Genomic DNA, 21,932 nt, shown 5'->3' with positions numbered 1-21,932 from the left:
CAGGCCAGTTAGGATCATACTAAGATCCCCAAATGTAAGGCACAAACACATAAGTATTTATTAGAATTAATTTAATGTCATGTGCTTTTTACAATGTAGGACAATTGTGAGAAGAACAATTTAAACTGACAACATTCCAATTCACACACACGTACTGTACATAATTAACCACACACACACTCACGCACACACACGCTCGCACACGCGCACACACACACACACACACACACACACACACACACACACACACACACACACACACACACACACACACACACACACACACACACACACACACACACACACACACACACACACACACACCCCCAGTGGTGGAAAGTAACTAAGTACATTTACTTAAGTACTGTACTTAAGCACAATTATGAGGTATTTGTACTTTACTTGAGTATTTCCAATTTCCAACTTCTACTCTTCTTCTACTCCACTACATCTCAGAGACAAATATTGTACTTTTACTCAACTACAATTATTTGATTATTTCTATATTGCAGTATTGGTACTTTTACTTAAGTAAAGAATTTGAGTACTTTTTCCACCACTGACACACACACACACACACACACACACACACACACACGAAATCCGTCGGCTTCAGCAGTAAACGGCAGTCAGTCCAGATCGACTATGTCCCGAAGGGTTAACCCTCGAGTCATTTTCAATCAGGCCCACAGATTATCTGGCCTAACCGAGATTGGTCTCAATCTTGGGGCCGAGAGTGAAGTGGAGCAGGGATTTCTCCCAGGAAGAATCAATCGCTTAGCCAGGCTGCTTGGAGCCAGGCTATACTTGGGACTTAACCACTGGACTCTGGCCGTTCACTTCGCCAAATCTCATTCTGGCTTTGGCAGTGGGACAGAAGCAGTAGTAAAGTCATTGACAGGTATGGGTGGCTCCAGCAATGGGGTCACTGGTTTGGGAGGCAGTCTGTTAGTCTGTCTACCTAACTCTATATCAATCCCCTAAAAACAACGTACAGGTAGCTATCAGCCTGTCAGTGAGTCTCACTTGTGTGTGTGCGTGCGTGCGTGCGTGCGTGCGTGCGTGCATGCATGCGTGCGTGCGTGCGTTTGAGTGTGTGTGCATGCGTGTTTGGTGTGCCTGTATTCGCACGTGCGTGCATGTGTACACATCCGTGTGTGAATGACTTGCCGCCTGGTACTTCAGTAAAATACTGTATGTCGGTGGCCATTGCAAAATCGGTCACTTTAGAACACAATGGCAACCCATTTATCACATTTATCAAACTTATGTGTGACCAGGAAGTTTGTGTATGGTCATTTCAATGACATTCTTGGCATTAATCGATCTGTCACCAATTTGACATGAGCACAGTCTAAATATTTGTCAGTGAATCACAATCATAAAGTTTAGTCAAATATTTGTATGTGATGCAGGTTTTCGTTTGTCTAATTTAAAATGTAATTGATGGCTGGAAGTGAGAAGTGGATGTTTTTACTCAAATGTTAGGAATATGTTTGCTGTGACATCACTATACATCAGTGAATAATGAAGGAAATGTATATAGCATTTTTCATATAAACCATTAAGCTCAGTGGAGACTGGAAATTACCTCCACATGATAGCTTTACCATGTAATGATCTAAAGTATTATAAAAGAAAGGTTACTCAGTTTATGACATGCATCGAGAGCAGCAAGTAGCAACTTTTGTGTGTCTTGGCATGGTAGAGCCGCCGTCTTAATAAGTTCATTTTCACCCAGTCAGGCATTTGTTATACTGTAGTTATTTGTAGTCTTGCACCATTAAATACATGCATTATTTATTAAGTCGAAGATCCAGAGAACCTTGTTCCTAAGTTAATGGGATGTTAAGATATGAATACTGGCGAATCATTTGCCAATTATTTCCTTGTCTGTGGAACAGCGCACTCCATAACTTCGCCAGTAACAGAGAAGTTGTAGTACACAGCCAGTAGACAGGATATAGCATGCACAGATTACAGTTTACTGTATGTAAACTGAATAACCACTGGAACCAGGAGACTACACAAGTCACATCACCATTCAAGCATTTAACAGTGTGGCCTTGGAATTATGCCCCATATCTATTCAAGTGGCCTTAAGTAACCATTTAAATGCATGGAAACGTATCCTTCATGAAGACACTGAATGTATACATCCCAATGATTCCGCTTTTTCCCTTACCTCTTTTTCAGCCCAAAGTGCTTGAAAATTCATGTTAGTTTCCTGTACGTTTTCATAATTTACAAGATATACTTTAAATACCCTCACAAATCCTCTAAGTCAACGTTATGTTTTTTTGTCTTTTTTATAAAGTCCTCTGGCAATGGCTTATAGTCAACACTTATTTCCTCCTCCTATGTGGATTTAAAATGTGTTTATTTAAAATAAACAGATGTGATGGTGGCATACATATGGTGGGGTTAAACCACTAGGACCCAACTTACAAAAATACATTATGAATTAATACCCGATCTACAAGCTCACAACATACCGCAGTGCAACGCATGTAATTGTAAGCTTGTAGATCTGCTGTTTTTGTAACTTTTGAAATGAACTTATTTCAGAAAATGTATTTTTGTTGGGGTGGGGGGAAATTATTAATAACAATAATAATAATAATAATAATACTGTACATCCATATATTTTCTTTATGGAAGGTTTCAAAACCGGGTATTTACTCAGGACCCATAAAAACTGGTCTGTGACCCAAAATGGGTCACAACCCCATGTTTGAGCAACACTGAGTTAAATTGGTTCACTGAAATATCAGTTTGCCCTCGATATAGATTTCCATCACTACCCACAGGGCAGACACATCATGCTGTAGTATTGACCTAGGGAACTTTGTCAATAATCATCAAAACCTATCAACAAGAGTGCTTTTCTGCAAGCAAAGTTTACAGCTGTACATTGTGCTTTGAAACATGTGTCCAAATGCAGCAACCAGATCAGATGGCCATTTAAAATGGTTTGCATTCTTGTAGGAGAGTATCAGAGCAACACTTGATTAGATTGACCTAACAGTTTTGAAATTCGTTTATTAGTTTATGCTTGTTTGCTTCAATTGCTTGTTTGTTGTGAGGCGGGGCGATAATTGAAAGTGTACCATGCGTGATGACCATCTATTTGCTATGCTGGGGCACTAGTATCCTGCTTAGAGTAAGAAACAAATGAAAAGTCATTTTGGAAACAGCAACACACCCCTGTTCAGCCTTGATTGACTGTCACAGGCCAGAAAAACATTGGATTGACCTGCAGCTAAAACGGCGGTTTAGCATAGTGTATTCTCAGACGTTCATGCCGGCGCTAATGAAATCTGCCATCAGTGCTGTGATTCCCTTGCATGTTGGCGCCAGCTGTACCATCTGTGCTGCTGTGTGTAAAACATGTGAACCCATAAATTGTACTGCTGATAAACATTAACTTTCATTGCAATTATGTTACCTATCCGTATAATGTATTACCTGAGTGTGAAGCTCTCCAGGGTAGATGCACTGGACAGGAAAACATAGAAAGTTGCTACGTCTGTGGACCTGATGGGCTTGGAAGAAGTCTGGACTACCACAGCACCCCCTAGCCTCAGCCGGAGAAAGGTGGGGTTCCCTGGTGGACTTCGAAGTAGGTTGACCCTCCCGATCCTCCTCATGGGTGTCCCTGAGCCCACAGGATTTCCTCCTCTTCCGACTCCCACACGCCGCAGGCTGTCCTGGGGTGTACACTGGCCTGTCTGGTCCCTTCTGCTCTGAAAATAAACCTCAACAGGGTTACCCTGTTGCCCTCTTCCTCCTTCAGCCCCTCCTGCTTCCTTGCTGGAGCTGCCAGAAGGGCTACCTGAGCTAAACCAAACTGACTCTGGCTTCAGCTGGGCAACACAGAATCCCCCTGGAGACACCAAGCATGCTCCACGCACCTCCCGTGTTTCCCAGAATGCATACGCTGTCACACAGTAAGCTCCACTCTCAGCCTTGTCTTCGCCCTCTTTCACAGAGGTATCCTCATCGAATGACATTCTTCCCTGAGCCTTGGTAATGTCTGATTCTGTAGGCATGTGGAAGAGGATTTTGATGATGGGGGCGGATGAACGGACCTGGCGGGCCAGGATGACAGGCAGGATCCTGCAATCACTTAGAAGAAGGTCTGACGAGATTGGGGCATCTACAGTCAGGGGGCCATAGGAGGCGTTGACAGCTGGTAACCCACTTCCTGGCCCGGAGATGAAAAAAGTCTGCTTGTGAACCCTATTCAAGCTCCCGTTCCCTTGCTGCTCCAGGCTGCCCTGCCGCAGATACACATGGTCCATGTTAAGGACCTGGAATCCCACTGAGGGGTAGACTGGGGAGGATGAGGAGGTGGTCCCAATACCGTCAGACACCTTCTGGCCATCAGCACCTAGAGGGGTATAAATCATAGAGATAAGTTAGCACTATGGGTGGCCAACTGCCAATTCCTGCAAGCAGCTATACGTTATGCTTCAGTTCGACGTTTCCCTGATAGATGCCAAAACTCCTGGAACCCTGTTCTGGAATTAGTAGCACATATTTAGTATAGTGATTACATGCTGTAATCACAGTACTTACTTGAGCAACAATACAGTACTTGAGCAGTACAGTATTTTTTTATTATCCTATGTTGGAATAACCAAGAGAATACACTTCAGAATAGTAATTAATGGTGTATATAAATGTAATGAATGTCTATATTAAAGCATTTATTAAATGGCTGTGCTTTGTCCTTACAAAGTATAGCCATTTAAGAGACTAGACTAGAGGTTCAGCCGGCCAGCCCGCCCACACATTAGGCAATTTGAATATAGGATGTAAAAAGCTTTACTTCCCTCTCCAAGGAGAGAGAAACCATGCATTTCAAGCCATGATCAAGTTACTAAGCTGGAGAGACGATCGCTCTTGTGACCCGACAGTATGTAGACCACTGACATCCAACCCAATCCTTCTCTGTTGTACATATTACAAAGAGAAGCTTAGCAGCTTAACAGTAGTACACAGTTAGAGTGTAAGTGTAAACTAAGGACAGAGGACTATTCATCTCTACTGTATTTAGTTCTACCAGATAGTAATACAACTGCGTTCTTCTATTGAAAGGATTCTAAGGAATTCCAAATTGTCATACCATTGCTGTTATGGAACCTATGTTTGAGCAACAATGAGTTAAATTGGTTCACTGAAATATCAGTTTGCCCTCGATATAGATTACCACCCCTACCCACAGGGCAGACACATGCTGTAGTATTGACCTAGGGAACTTTGTCAATAATCATCAAACACCTATCAACAAGAGTGCTCCCCAGAAGCAAAGACATTGTCAGGATTTTTCAAAAATAGCAGATCTATAAGCTCATAGCACGGCGATGAGCTTGTAGATCTGTTTTTTTAATAGCCAAAGAAATCTAAAAACACTGATGCATTCCCGGATTTAATGGGATATAAGAGTATTCACTGGATACCTTAGCTGCCAGTACACACTGGAGAGGTGACAAGTCCAAATTATATCCAATCAAGGTATCCAGTTCGTTCTTCACCTCATTCCAAAACACTTGTATCTTTATACATTTCCAAAACAAATGTGCATACGTACTGTACCAACTTCTTTGTCACATTTATTACAGTTAGGAGAAGTGGAGAACTAAGACTACGGTTACTTCTCAGTAGAGGTGTATAATGGAGACTGTGTAATATTTTGAATAGTCTCTCCCTATCATCATTGCAAAAATAGTAAGTATATTTCCTATTGTTGTCCAAATATTGTCTTCTATCTGACATTCCAAATCAATCTGCCATTGTCTTGTCGAATATGATCTGTGGAATAGTTAAAATTTACATCAAAGGTTTCATACATATAGGAAATAAATATTTTTGGCAAAGGTTGTGTAGGAAGTTTTTCTAGGAGAGATATCCTAGGGGCTTGTATGATCTTTGTTCCATAATGACGTATTTGTAAAAATCTAAAGAAATGGGACTGCTGTACTGAATATGTATTCTTTAGACTATGAAATTAAATGACTCCATTATTCCTCCATCGGCAGATGTGTTTATACTGTATATGGCCTATGGTCAGAAGTGGAAGCATTTTTGGAGGTGCGCTCTATAGAGGCCCGCCAACATACTGTTCAAATTTAGGGTTGATTGGAGTTGGACATGGTGTTGAAAGAGTAGCATGGCATGTGATTACCAGTTGTACATCGTCTCTACTATCCTCCTCTCTCTCATACACACTCATTTTCTACCTCTCTTTCTCGCTGTCTGGGGCAAAATATGATAATGCTATATGGGCTGTGTAAGAGTATGAAATGGCATGGACAATGAGCGGAAGGATTTTGATAGTTAATTCCTTGTGTCAATTATGTTTCTATCACCAGTCAATCAAAAGTTGTAATGTAAATGCAAATGTAATGTGGCAGCGCTATGCATGCTATACACAGTGTACCTCTATATGAGGTACACTGTCATTGTATCCTCTATATGAGTGTAGGCCCTACACCGACTTTGCAAAGGTTGAGTCACTGGTACCTAAAATGGTAAATGGTGCATTTATATAGCACCTTTATCCAAAGCGCTTTACAAAGTGCATTACATTCACCCATTCACACACACACACACACACACACACACACGATCACACACACATTCACATTCATCATCGGGAGCAATTAGGGGCTCAGTGTCTTGCTCAAGGACACTTCGACAGTAACACAAGGGGAGCCTGGGATCGAGCCGGACACCTTCAGATTCCTGGAGCCACTGCCGTCCCCCTCTTCAGATATAAAACTATACTTGCCTACGTAGGAAAGACTATGAGACCATGCAGGATGGTCGAACATATAAGCAACATACAATAAGGACGCAAGATCAGCGCAGTTCAGTTCACAGAAGCACACCGCAGTGTCTCTTCTTTGAGGTACATACTGTAGGTATAAAGCGGTGTTCACTCTCCATTCCGACATCTCACCACTCCGACTAGTGGCTTCCGCGTGCGGTTAGGGTTAGGGTTAGGGTTAGGTATAGGGTTCGTCAACGTCGGAAAGGCGACATGTCGGAAAGGAGAAATGCACCCGTATAAAGCAGTGGTTCTTAAACTTTCTCATGTCAAGGACCCCCAAAATGATATGTATATGGCCGCGGACCCCCATCTCAAATATTTTTTTCCAGGGACCCCCCAGAAGCATGTTGTTTGAGTTGCAAATATTCGCTTAAAAATATATATATATTCAAAGGTTTGCATACAGTTTCAAGATTTAAAAAAAAATAGCAGATCTACAAGCTCATGGCGCAGCACTCGGTGCTGCGCCATGAGCTTGTAGATATTTTTGAATAGCCAAAGTATAAAAGGTAAAAATTATTGTGATGCTATATTAACACAATTTGCTGGGGACCCCACTTTGAGAACCAATGGTATAGAGCATGTCAAGACACCAAGAGGCAACATTGATCATCTATTACTCAGGGGAGAAAGTTATTGTATACACACACATTAAAAAACATGTCTCATCCCCACGGTGAATAAAATAACCATATTTATCTCTCTTCTTCTCTTTGACACTGACACGCTGTCCATGGTGCTGAATGGTGCATATCAGAGACAAGCTCAATGAATGCGTGTGTAGCCTACAGAACGTATTATTGTAAAAGGATGAGAATGCATTTGAAAGCTTAAGTTGTCGTGCAGTTCTTGTGCATGAAACCATATGGGACCCACGTGGGCGTGCTGGCTGGGCTCTTGTGTTTAACTTTAAAGGTTGTAAATCTATAACTGCGACATTGAAGTGAGTAATTTTTGAGCGGTGTCAACCACTCCTACATTTGACCGTGTGTGTGTGTCCGTCCGTATGTTTGCGGGCGGCCTCGACATGTTCGTGTCTGGCCTCAACAGCTGCAGCTGATTGCAACGCAAAGATGCAACCAGTTACACTAATTAAACACAAACAGGAGTGCAACACATGTGCATAATCACCTCATCAAAGGCACCACTCACTTCACACTGGGTGTGATTTTTGTTAGACACCTCACAATATTGTTTGTTGACTTATTTACAAGATGGTTTGGCTGCCACTAAATGTTTGAATACATGTCTTGGAGAATTCTAGTGGAAGATTTTAAATGATGCAATTTGTCATGTGAGACCTTTTCTATCTACGTATAATCCATGTCAGAAGTTTCCAGCCCATGGATGACAATGCTGTCAGGTGACTTTGCCACACCTTGGCTTTTGCTGAATTCATGCCACTGAAAGAGAACGTGTCAATAATGTACAATATATGTGGATTTCAATATAGTTATTAGTCTACATTTGTATTATATGAATAGTATGGTGAAGGCAAAGTGGGACAGATAAATCTCATTTGTAAATGTATGTGTATATAGTAGCCTATACTTCCATTGCTAAACGTATATATTTCTTTAGCGTTGACATTTCAGCCATTTTGAGCCCTTTAACAATTGCACACACACACTATTGTGCTTGGTAATACTACTTTAAAACTAGTGATGTCATCCATTTGAGTGGCATTCACATTATTAGCCAGGGATCCAACAAATTGTTAACTTCAGTACTACAGTATTTTGTGGTATGTATTTCGGCTCTCTGCTACAGTGAGATAAACCGGGCTCCATAACTAGGCAATTTCAAAAGATAACGCTGCTGACATGCATATTCATACAGTATACAGTACCAAGCACAGAGGATACCAGCAGTTATATTAAGAACACAGCTGCACACCCAGGCCCCAGCACAGAGGGACAAATGAGCCATTCAAAGACACAAAAATACACGCACTTGCACAGGCAATGTCATTATCTCTCTCTCTCTCTAACACACACACACACACACACACACACACACACACACACACACACACACACACACACACACACAATATCAGAAAAAAACTGTCTTCTGATATCTATCATGAGAAAACAGCATTACAGGTTATTCCCTAAACAACCACAGTAATATTTGTGCAACTTCAAACCTCTCTAATCCCACTGAAATGTGCCAAAAGCACATGCTGTGGCAACCCTGACTGAGGCCACAACCTAGCTTTAATAACCTAGCTGTATAACATGTATTGCCAAGAAGCATTGTTGACATGAGTACCAAACACACATTTCTGAACTTTTTTGTTCTGTTTATAATCAGTGGTGGAAAGTTACTAAGTACATTTACTCAAGTACTGTACTTAAGTACAATTTTGAGGTATTTTTTGTTTTACTTCACTGTAGTATTTCAATTTTTTTATACTTTTACTCCACTACATCTCACAGTCAAATATTGTACTTTTACTCCACTAAAATTATTTGAAAAGTTAAGTTACTAGAAATTAGTAGATTTTATTACAAAACATACATTAACCCTATTTAAACTTTGGCTATTTGAAAAAAAATATATACATTTGAAAACTTGAAATGGGATATTTCTGCATAATGAATACATACTTGTGGTACTTTAAGTACATTTTGATACCAATACTTTTGTACTGTTTTACTCAAGTACATTTTGATTTCCCGACTTTTACTTGTAACAGATTATTTCTATATAGCAGTATTGATACTTTTACTTAAGTAAAACATTTGAGTACTTTTTCCATCATTAACTTCATAACCAACTGCCCACTGGATGCACCACCATTGGAAAGCACAAAATCGTCGTCTTTAAGCCTCACCTCTGGTAATAGCAGCGATAACAGCCACTGCCACCACTGTGAATATTCGGCAGAGAGGACTGATGATGGACATCATCATCTTGGTGAATTGGGAGGTTCACTTCATGCACAGAACAGTAGAGCTCAGTCCAAAACGCACCAAATGAGTGAGAGTCCCTGATGCACTCAATTGAAAGATGAAAAAAATGGAAACAAACCATTTAGGCTACATGGTCGTCTCGTGTCCAGTAAAAAGTAATGTATAATTTATATGCACAAAAAAAGAAAGAAAATGGGTCGAAATGTCTGCTAACAACAGGAACATAAAACATGTGAAAACAAATTAAAAAGTATATCAAAAAAAGTTCTATAAAACCAAAAATGCTGTCGAAGTGGGCCTTGTCGTTGACTTTTTTATCCTCATAACGCATCCCCTTTGTTGCATCCAGAATTGTTTGTTTTAATGAGGTCACTCCGCATGCTTGCTTTGAAGTATTTTTGGAGAAAGTTAATAGTCCGGTTGTCGAGAAGAGTTATTTTCCTCCTGCAGGCTCTGCTTCTGCGACAGAACGCTCTCAACAGACACGGGCATGAAAGACAAGCTGTAAACAAGTGAGCCCGTCCATCTGTCAGATTAGTCTCCAGTGGTGTAAAGTAACGGAGTACATTTACTCAAGTACTGGTACTTAAGTACAATTTTGAGATATTTTTTACTTTAGCGGAGTATTTCCAATTTTCAGTGCTTTTACTTTTACTCCACTACATCTCAGAGACGAATATTGTACTTTTACTCCACTACAAAACTTGTAGTTACTAGTTACTTTTTATATTTAGATTTTTATTACTAACATACATTAACCACTTAAGCTCTATATTTCGTCTATTTGAAAATAGCAGATCTACAAGCTTGTTGTGTGCAATGCATTGTGAGCTTGTAGATCTGCTATTTTCAAGAGATTTTTATACATTTGAAAACTTCTGCTAAATTAGTACTTTCTACTTTTGGTACTTTAAGTACATACCGATACTTTTGTACTTTTACTCAAGTAGGATTCCGGACTTTTACTTAACAGAGTAGGCCTACTTCTACATAGCGGTATTGATACTTTTACTTAAGTAAAAAATGTGAGTACTTTTTCCACCACTGCCCCATCTGTCAGATTAGACTCTAATCATTATTAGAGAGACCCCACGTGTGCGTAATAATCGTTGAGCAGCGAGGAAATGAAATGCGCAGGAGGTCCAGTCAGAGATCTGTGATGATGTGTCACTCACTGTCATGTTGTTTTTGATTTGCCAAAGGTCATTCTGAACCCTGTGTATTTACTCTCTATATATGATGACGCATATGGCCTATATATGAACGTTACGTGGCCATGTCACATCGATGAACGCTCATCCATGTAACATGGCCACTATACATTATTTTTCTTCTGTGTGGGAATTAATAATTAGGGACATACACTCTACAGTATTTGTACCACTCTACTCTATTCTAAACTTCCATTGTAATGCCTCTGCACTATTTATGTATGTATGTATGTATGTATGTATGTATGTATGTATGTGTGTTAAATATAAAAATGCATAACTATGTTTATTTATTTATGTATACATACATACATAAATCAATAAATACATAAATATAAGTATGTATTTATGTATTTACGTAGGCCTATGTATTTGTTTGTTTGTTTGATTTTCAACATACAGTATATAGGCCTATGTTTGTTTTTAGAGATGTTCACAAGATTGTGCATTGCTTTTCATCAATTTAAAGCTGTAATCTAGAAATTATTTTAATGAATAAAGCATTTAATAACCCATTATGGTAGATACAATATAAGTAGTGCATCTGCAGTGGTTGCAGGTGGTTTCCCTATACTCTTCCATTGAGAAATAGATGCTGATGTCGGGTAGATTAACACCTGCTTGACTAGTAGTAGGTTACTTCCCAAAGCTCATAAGCCTAAATCTACACAGCAGGGATTCCATTGTTGCAGGAGTAGAAAGTTGGACTTCCACACCAGAGATCTATAGGTTTGAACCCTGGGTGTATGAGACTTTACATTTATCAGATTTTTTTTTCTTTTTCTTTTAAGCTAACTAATCCAAACATATCAGCTTCCGGCTATAGGCAGCTTAGTCTGGTCTACAATCCATAGGACTGAGTACATGCACTACATAAACCTCTGTGGTATCTGGGTGAGTGGGTGACTCATTCGTCCTCCGAATGGTCGTGAAAAGGAGGCTTTGTAGATCAGCTTTTATATAATATACAGCACAGTTGGAACCATTTTTTAAAAGACACCTCATTGATAAATATCCTTCCATACGGCTGAATGTGAAGCTCATCTTGATCTTTTGTCTCTGATCATATTATCTCTGAAGGCACAATCAAAGAAGTAAAATACATTTAGGAATGTACTTTTATTCTCTTCTGCTACTGCTGCAACTACTACTAACAGGCCCTTAGGTTCCGTTTAACCTCTTGCTCTCACAGTAATTATGTTTTCAGTTTTTTCTGTCACCTAATCTCACTCTTGGACTGAAACTTCATGCACTCAGTATGATGTGGTCTACTGAGTGTCAGCATGGGTGTGAAGTCTGAATTGAAATAGCACAGTGTCCCGTGGCAATGTGCCGTAGGCCTACTTCCGGGAAGGGGCTGAAGAGACGATGAGATGAGCCGTTTTTCAGTCTGTGAGAAAAGCCAGGGGTTATGGCTCATCAACGCTGTGTCATCAATTCTGGATCTACACTAAGGCACCCAGTGGTGTTAAGTAACTTTTTCTTACTTCTATACAGTACATTTCAGAGGCATTGTACTTCTTACTCCACTTCAATTAGTTACTAGTTACTTTGTAGATTACTGCTTAAGCTCTGTTTTATACTTCAGACTATTCAAAATCTACAAGCTCTTTGGAACTTTAAGTATATTTTGATACCAATCCTTACTAACCCTAACCCTTTTACTCAAGTAAAATGTTGAATACATAACCTTTAGCCTGCTTGTAACTCAGTATTTCTACGTTGTGATATTGCTACTTTTAAAGTAAAACATCTGAGTACTTTTTCCACCACTGAAGGCACCAGGCTAACTGCTGACATCAGATTTACAGTACAGAACACCTACAGGATTTAATGAGCCAGTAAGTCAACAGTCACACTTGTCCCTCTTGTCATACTCCCTGACAGTGTTCTCTCTGAATTGTGTTCAGTCTACCTTTGCTGTTTGATGACCTTTGCTGGTGTGTGTGCATGTTCGTGTGCGCGCGCGTGTGTGTGTGTGTGTGTGTGTGTGTGTGTGTGTGTGTGTGTGTGTGTGTGTGTGTGTGTGAGAGAGACGTGTGTGTGTATGTGTGTGTGTGTGTGTGTGTGTGTGTGTGTGTGTGTGTGTGTGTGTGTGTGTGTTGCATGCATGCGTGTGTGCGTGCGCACATGCATGCACGCATGTGCATGCGCAAGGACACCTGTGTCAACATTTTATGCCTGAAATACTGTAAATCAGTATTGCTGACATAGAACATGGTTGCCAACTACACGCTACAACAGCCTGTATTTCAATGCGTTCTGTTTTTAATGGGAGGTACTGTAGCTTCACTGCAAAGGTGACAGCATTATACACGCAGCCATTGGCAAATAAACTTTCCTTCCCTGATGGTAGAAGCTGATTAAAATAAATACGTTCCTACAGGGACATTTAAGAATCTCTAAATGGCAATAAAACTGCAGAGAGCTAATGGAGCTCATAAGAGGTAAGGAGCAGACCGTGTAATTCACTGCATACCACCTGCTGTGCTTGCGATACAGTCTTATCACATGAAAGTGCCACCAATCAAGCCAAATTGAGATGTTTTCTTTTCTTCCCATTACAGGTATACCCCATTAAAAAAAATAGGTGAAGAGATTCACCTATATAAAAAAGGAATGGGCCAAGTACAGGCTACTGGGGGTCCCCAGTCAATGACGCATAGAGTTTAAACAGTTTGTCTTTTTTTTAAACTGCATTTATATCTGATGGTAGCAGAGACCTCTGACTGTTGAGTCTGGGATCGCTTCCAAATCGCAGCTGTTTTCTGGACATGAAAACCATTGTTGCTGCTATTAGGTGACGGGAGTACACAGAAAAATGGTCCGATTCACCTAGTTCCACCCTAGGTTACTCTGACCTGGATAAAAAGCTGCCACCAGGTGTGCGAAAGGTTTTATGAGGTTATTTCAGTTGGTTCATGCTTTCAAAGCCCCATTATTCTGAAAGCCTGCATGGTGTTCTGTTCACCCGGCCATTCAGATAGATGTATAGAGGAAATAATTGACACGGTCATTTGGCCAAGAGCAGGTGAAAGGTAAGGTAATAGAATCCAAGAAGTATAACAGGCTGGGTTGCCTTGCCTTCCGTCTTGCGATTTAGCATCACCAATTGATCTAAAAGAATAATTGACCAGGCAGAAAGAAGCATGACCTCTGTAAAATAGGCACAGGTGGAAGATTTGATTTAATCTGAAAGCAAAGGACAAGTGCAGTATTGATCTATCCTCACTGGTGATGTTAGAATATCACCACAAATGTTACTTCCTTTTATACACATCACTGTTTATCCACAACATCAGCCATATTGTACATAAACATTTTTAGCGGTGCCAACCGCTCTCCGTTTGACTCTGTCTGCGTGTCCGTTTGTTTGAGCACGGGCCGTTTGTTTGAGCACGGGATGAGCACGGCAAAGAAGCAAACAGCTATAACTTCAGTTTGCAGCATGCCACCAAGTCCAAATTTGGTATGTGGACTTAGACCACCAATAGGGACGAGCATGAATTGATGACGTTATCAAAGAGGGGTCCAGGGACCCCCAGCGCCCGTATGAGCACGGGATGAGCACGGGATTTTAAACAGCTATAACTCCAGTTTGCAGCATGCCACCAAGTCCACATTTGGTATGTGGACTTAGACCACCAATAGGGACCAGCATGAATTGCTGAAGCCCCGCCCCCTCTGTCTTCCCATTGGCTGGCCTTCAAACAGCCATAACTCAAGTTCGCAGCATGCTATGGAGTACAAATTTTGTACATGGACTAAAGCCAGCAATAGGGACTAACTGTCATTACTTAAGCCCCGCCCCCTCTGTCTGCCCATTGGCTGGGCTTTAAACAGCCATCATTCCAGTTTGCAGCATGCTACCAAGTACAAATTTGGTAAGTGGACTCAGACCACCAATAGGGACGAACTGAAATGAAGGCCCGCCCAAAAGGCACCGCTTCCTTCACACAGGGTGTAATTTTTTTTTCTCCACCGAACTTGCCTGAATAGAATATTGCACTTTAGTCAATGTCAGTGAAACATCATTGCATGGTTAATAAGTCATGGACTCTTTTATGTTGTATTTTCTTTTCATGGACTAATTTCATGCTATCTTTTCAAATAAATAATACAAATTTGTGATTGTGATTCTCACATTGTACTAAAATCTTTCAGGTGTAGCAGTGTAATCAGGACATAAATTATCAATTATTACACAAGGGTCATTATGAGTCCTTTTGTCGACTTTCAGAGTTAAATGATTTTGCTGTGTAGCTCTAACCTTTACTGACAGTAATCAAGGTCAGAGATGGATATTGAACTACAACAAAGCTCCATCTTAAGCTTTCTTTAACCTCTCTTATTCTCCATTAGCTAAATGATTGATGAGATAGACTGAGTCCCATCCATCAAACCGGCAGGAATAAGGATTAGATGAACCTGACTCGATTTCTTTCTATCAGTGCTGCAAACGATAGGCAGGGGATCTTGTGAATAGATTGGCTAATATGTATACAGAAGTGGTTCAACAACACTCAAGACAATAGGAGCCATAAAAGCATTTAGGTAGCCCTCTGAACTGGTATCGTTGCAGACTGCTTTCCCATTTTTCTGATCTTCAGGGAGTGCTTGATTCCAGGGCCTCATAAAGCAGCTTTTATACATGTGTAATAATACTCGGTGGTATTGTAGCCAGGCAGGGAGTTGGCCAGCTAGGCAGTTCAGCACTCACGGTGCAAGCGCTGTCTGAGAGCTCTCTAGTGGTGCAGGGAAAGCCATGCCCTGTGGACGTCTCCCACTCCAGGCAGTCTCAGACAGAGATGAATGGTCAAGGCTAAATTTCAGCCCCTGCTCCTCTCGTTTGCTGGTGTCAGCCAACGTTCCACTGCTGATGACGAATGAATGTGCTCCTTAGAGCGTGGCTGCCGTGCACATCATTTCTCCTCCCCGCGGGACGCCTAACATGAGTTACTGACCAGGTGGAATGTCCTCCCACCAACAATCAGCCTACAGAGAGCAATGGCGGACAGGTTAGAGGCTCAACTACTACCACCTGCCGGGAAACACATATGGAGGAGTGGATGGATGGATGGACACATAGGAAGGGTGTTCAATGTGATCAAGCTTTTTGTGTGCTTTTCTCACCTGTGCTGACTAAGGTATTATGTTTGGTGCTGAGAGCACTAGGTCATGACAACACAAGGTCAAATTACAGCATCTAATCATATAGTTGTCAACGATTCTAGAAAATGTGTTCTACTGATTTGTGTGAGTTTTGGACAAAATCTGTAGGAGCAGTAGCAAAAAGTGTGTTTTGAAAGAAATGCAAGATGGCGGAAAATCCAGTTAGGCAGAAATAGGTGTGGACTACAAGGGGATTCGCGATGTTCCAAGGAATCCAGGTGAATCTTTTTTTATTGACGTAATAGCCAAAACATAAACGGGCCTGCTGCCTGGTATAGTGCCACCATGAGGCTGATTTGAAAATAATTGGGGTGGAGGTTCTCGGAGAAGTGAGCATACAAAGTTTGACGCCGATTGATCCAGCTGTGTTTGAGATTATGCTGTACACAGACACACGGACAGACAGATGGACGGGCAGAGGCAAAAACACAATCTCTGCCTACCGGCATTTCGGCCTGTCTGAGAGAATATCCTTGTTATTTTTAAGTGTGCCGTTGCCCAATTCCCAAATAAAATCTCCCTTTAAAAGTGTCATCCTCCTCACTGGAAATATTCAGTCCCATTTGTGATCAACTGGGCAAGACACCAATGATGATGACATTTACATTAAGAGGTAAATGTCATCATCATCATCATCATCATCATCATTCAGCGGAACGGCACTTTCCACTCCAGGACCCAAACAGTCATTTAAGTCTCAAACTGTTTCAAACAGTCGCCAGGGCTACACTTACATAAAACGTATGCTACTTGTATTATAACAACCTGTACCAGTTGGTGTATTTTCTTTTACCAGTTTACAGCACCAGTGTGGTTAGTCTTTATATTTTTTAATATTGGTGGACTCAATGGGAATCCAACCACCAACTGTGGCAGGATTAGCATCATGTCCTATATTAAGTTGCTACCCATGCAGTTTTTTGCCATTTTAGGTTGTCTTGTACATTGGAAATTGTATTACTGCATTTATAATTATGTTTTTCTGTATCTTTCTGCTTTTTAAAATATCCCATCTGATATGCATTCCGCTCACGCACTTGATTAAAAGACCTACAGGCTATGTTTGGACTGTTTGAAAAGAGACTATTTCCCTCTATATTGTGTTACTATTAGGCACTGTGAAATATTCATCAGAAAAGCCAGCAGAAGATGGAATGCCCCCTCACATGCCCCTCCAGTGGAGACTAGCGGCAGGCAGGCACGATGAGAGACAGTGATATAAAGGTCACTATTGGTACGAATTTTAAACATCCATTGGCCCTCAGGTGCACCAGAGACTTCCAGCTCTCTGTGAGTCTGGGGGAAAGCAAGGTGAGGAATAGAGAAGTGCAGTGGACAGAAGAGATGGGATATACAGAAAAAGTGATTGGAGGAGAGGAGAAGTGGAGGGAAGAGATGGGTGGGCAGATAAAGAAAGGAGAGAGCAGAAAGGTGAAGGAGGACAGAAGCAGGTAGAGTGGAAGCTATAGGAGGGTGAATATACTGGAGGTAATGGAACAAACATGCACTGATTTATGAGCCCAATCCCCCTTTCTTACCTTCCCTGCAACAGTTTTCTGTGAATATGTGGTTCCGGACAGAATGGACGATAATTCAAGGTTTAACCTTAAAGGGAACATCCATTAAAAATTATTATTCATATGCTGTAAGTTCTGTCTATAGTATTGTATAGCTCAGCTTAAATTTGAGAATTTGAGCCCATGGCATCATAAATTAAAGATTTGATGCTGCGTTTTCCAGGTTTTCCATGCAAGTCCAGACCTCAGATATTGCATGTGTGGTGGTTTGATGTCGATGAAATTTGTACTGATAAAATAGCCTACAATACATCTTATATAGAAAAAAAAACCTTTGCTTGAGAGATTGTAGGCTACTGTATGAATTCTTTACCTTCTTTCCTCATCCACAAACGACAGGTTTGAAACGGCTCATCAAATAAAGACCACTGCTGCCCTCCTGTGGATGAATCATACAATAACAACATGAACACTGGAGTATAGGCTTAGTTAGCAACCAAAATTCTATATTTTAGTGGAGTGCCAAAGCTACAAAAATAGATGAGCTCATGAGAAGAAGATAAGCTTAGCATGTTGATATGTCAGCATTTATTTGCCCTGGATGATGAAACTCTTTTGAGTTGAATTAACACTGAGGCATTTACTTTGTGCAGTTTTAGATCCATCAAATCCAGGAGTGCATGTTGGATTGCTGGCTCAAATGTAATAGCTTCCAAGCACTTGGTGGATAGGATGGCATTGGGAATTTCATCTCTAGATCGTGTGAAGAGATTTTTTACAAAGTATGAATAATGAGACGGGTATATGGACTGTGTTGTTTGTCATTGTCAGTAAGATGTAATAGTGTGATAACAACTGAGTCTATAATTAAGTATATTCATATGCATTATAGTTGCTTATAGATGACTATCTGTGGACTTCAGGCTCTGGTGGGTAAAATATATACTGTAGCATAAAAGTCAATTCAGGGAGATAGAGAGACTATTGTCCCCATCATACCAATCAGCTAGTGGCTTGGTTCTCAACCAGTGGTCCGGGGGCCACCAGTGGTCCTTACAGGTCCATTTGGTTTCATTTTACGCTCTCAAGAGTTAAATTATTGTTAAACATCTGCATTACTTAATTTACAAGAAGTCTACACAATTAGAGAATGTAGATGAATTGTTATTTTGATCAACGTTTGCCTGTTATGTTTTGGAAATTGTAACATTGTAATTGTACAGTTAATCCCCCTCTCCCCATCTCCATCTCTATAGTCCAATGTCAGTGAATTTAGGCCCAGGCTGCCCTAGTAGCATGGATATTTTTGCTAAATTAACATTTCCTCTTATCATGCAAATTTGTTTAATTAACTTATTCTTTCATGGCCATGTTATTAATACTTAAATGTCTGGTCTTCAGACTACTGACCAATACTTCTTACTGCCTTTGACCCAGAATGCATTTACTGTAAATAGCATATTGTAGGCTACCCAAACATTTATGCAGTTATCTCACCTGCTTTAAGGCCCATGCAGCATGGTCATTATTGAAGATAACTCCAAGAATCTACATGTAAAAAAAGAAAATGCAAGGTCATGACAATGTTAAATAAAAGATAAACCGTTTTGCATTAAAGAAGTCTCTGAAACATGTGTAAATAAAGCATAAATAGTTATACCTTGAGCTCTAGCTGAGCTTCAAGTTCAGCAATCAGAGTGTCCTTATCTTTAACGGTCTCCTCTACAGGATGTACCATGCCTTGTTCTACAATCAGACAAGGGGAGAGTGCAGCGACAGCTTCAGCATGGCTGTGTTGGATGGTATCTCTGGTGCATCTTTAACTGTGGTTGTTTCCTCTCTACAGGTTATTTCATTCCTTGTTTTGCGATCAGTATCAGTCAAGAGGGCTCTGCTGCGACAGCATGGCAGTGTTGCATGGTGTGCTCGTTTCCTCTACAGCAGCGGCCCCCAACATGTGCCTCCAAATAATTGGCCAAAGACTAATATTTTATTGATAATTGAACATGTATATAAAAAAAACAATCATGCCACTTTTTCTTTAAAACCTTCTTTCTTTAAAAATGTTATATTTCATTGTGATAAATCACATTTCGCTTAATCCAAAATGGAACAATTAAAATAAACATGCTCTGAAAATGCATGCTCTAACTAAAAACCAAACTAAAACCTAATGAACAAAAGGAGGACTACCTGCCATCTCCGAGCCAAACTAAAATAACCAACTAAAGGAAAGGAAAGCGTTGACATACTTGTATGTACTCTTATTTTGAAGTGCTCAACCGGAAGTGCTTGTTAGCCTGACGTGTATATAATGACTGACTTAAAGGTAGGGTAAGTGATTTGCTTTGGTTAAAATAAGTGTTAAATAGCTCTATATTCTGATAGTACTCATTGCTATAGAGTGTTTGTTCAGTATTAGGAGTCTCCTTGTCTCTCCAGCTCTTTATAAAACAGAAAATGCATTTTCGTTTCAGTTTCAGTTTCATTTCCAATTTTTTCCAACCAGGACAGAGAACTCAATCAGGATACAGATTAAACAAGTGAAATTGTAAGTGATGACACTAAGAAATGAGCAGACAAAATTTGAACTGGAACACTATACAAATTAAGCTTAAAATGGGTACTTTCTCCTGATTGGCTGAGATTTTGACACCTACCGAAAAATGTATTTTCTGTTTATTAAAGAGCTGGAGAGACAGGGAGACTCCTGTTACTGTAAAACACTCTATAGCAATGATTACTATCAGAATATAGTATTTCAACCTTTTAACAAAATACTTTTTGTTTTAACCAAAAAATATCACTTACCCTACCTTTAATTAACACACCCAGTTCAAAGTGAATAGGTTGAGATGATACCTGATGTCTCCTTGTCCTCCTTGTTCCTCCGTCGGTATTATTTCACTGAAGTATTGTGGTACACATGCAGATCGCTGTAGTGTTGCTCTGCTAACAGAAAGAAAAGGGCTGTCTAGCCTAAAACACTTCATGTCCACTCTGTGTCAACCCTGAGACTGGACAGGCTGGATTTTAAAGCAGTGTTGGAGATGGGGCTGCAGCAATTTGGGATAGGCTGCAGGTGTGCCTGCCTGCATGGTGGGAGAGGAGAGACAATAGTTCCACAGCTACATGAGTGAATGATGATGAGTGAGTGGTGTCATGGCCTCGCGCAGCAGTAACCAGTATTTTTCATAGGAATATGATAATATATACTACAGGAATAATGAAACGTAGAATACAACATACTCCTCTATTATGGTGAAATGTTTTTAAACCATTTCTACACAATTTGTCATAGATTATTTAGAAAGGGGTTTTCTCAGCATTATGTCCTGATCAATGTCACAAAACAACACATATATCTACAGATAATGCTAATAATAATCTGTTTTCATTTGATATTTGGAAACAAAGTAACGTTTTTTATAAGAATTCTTTCATTCACTTCAAGTGGATAATAAAATATTCAATATTTTTTATGTGGTTACCATTTGATATTTTCAAGCACATTCTGTAATTCTCACCACAGTGTGGAATTGCAATCTGTTCCCCTCATAAATGAGCGTGGCTGATATTGCATGTTACTCATTATGAAAAATTAAGCAGATCAGTGCCCACAAGAGAGCGAGCCACCAGATGCTACACTACATAGTTGCCTGTTCTTTCCAAACTGGTAGTGGTAGGCTAATAGGTCTATTTAGTGCGCCTACCCAGGAGTGATACAAATGTTCTATTTGCTGAAAATAAAATCCATGCTACTGTTTAATACTTTAAGAACAGTTATGTAATGATAATAATAATAATAATATTTCACATACATGATGTGTCCTCTGCATTTTACCCATCCTCCAACTACTAGGAGCAGTGAGCAACCGTTGGTTGTAGCGGTCGGGGAGAAGTTAGGGATACAGTCACCTGATTCGGTGTCCTTTGCTCAGGGACACTTCGACACATTGCTGAGGCCTGACATCAACCATTCAGCTATGGCCGCCCTAAATGTTTAATGCTGTATGACTAATCTGCTCTATGCAATACAAATTTCAACTCATAATTTGCAAAAATGAAAGGACACATGTTTCTACAAAATATCAAATTTATTTTGATTAAAAAAATGTCCTTTTTTCACATGCATACCCACACAGTTTATCACCATAAATATTGTCCAATGACACTTTTTTATTTTTTATGTTTTTGTTTGTTTTTATCTGATTCACAGAGCAAGCACATAATGGCGGACTGAAACATTTTATTTGGAAGGACACATGGAGAACGT

The 21,932-nt window shown here is 40.2% G+C and overlaps 1 protein-coding gene across 1 annotated transcript in view; it reads right to left on the bottom strand.

Moving 5' to 3' along the window:
* LOC311037884 (transmembrane protein 132D) overlaps positions 1-9,750 on the bottom strand; it is a gene marked incomplete at both ends in the record, with an annotated part of 36,566 nt that extends 26,816 nt beyond the window's left edge. Inside the window, 2 exons of the mRNA XM_084047176.1 lie at positions 3,469-4,393; positions 9,678-9,750. Coding sequence (XP_083903302.1) covers positions 3,469-4,393; positions 9,678-9,750 — 998 coding nt within the window. The remainder of the gene's footprint in view (positions 1-3,468; positions 4,394-9,677) is intronic.
* Between the last annotated feature and the right edge of the window lie 12,182 nt (positions 9,751-21,932).

The sequence above is a fragment of the Gymnoscopelus microlampas genome (genome assembly GCF_963454915.1).
Source record: "Gymnoscopelus microlampas genome assembly, chromosome: 21".
NCBI lineage: Eukaryota > Metazoa > Chordata > Actinopteri > Myctophiformes > Myctophidae > Gymnoscopelus > Gymnoscopelus microlampas.
This window is presented reverse-complemented; position numbering and strand designations above follow the sequence as displayed.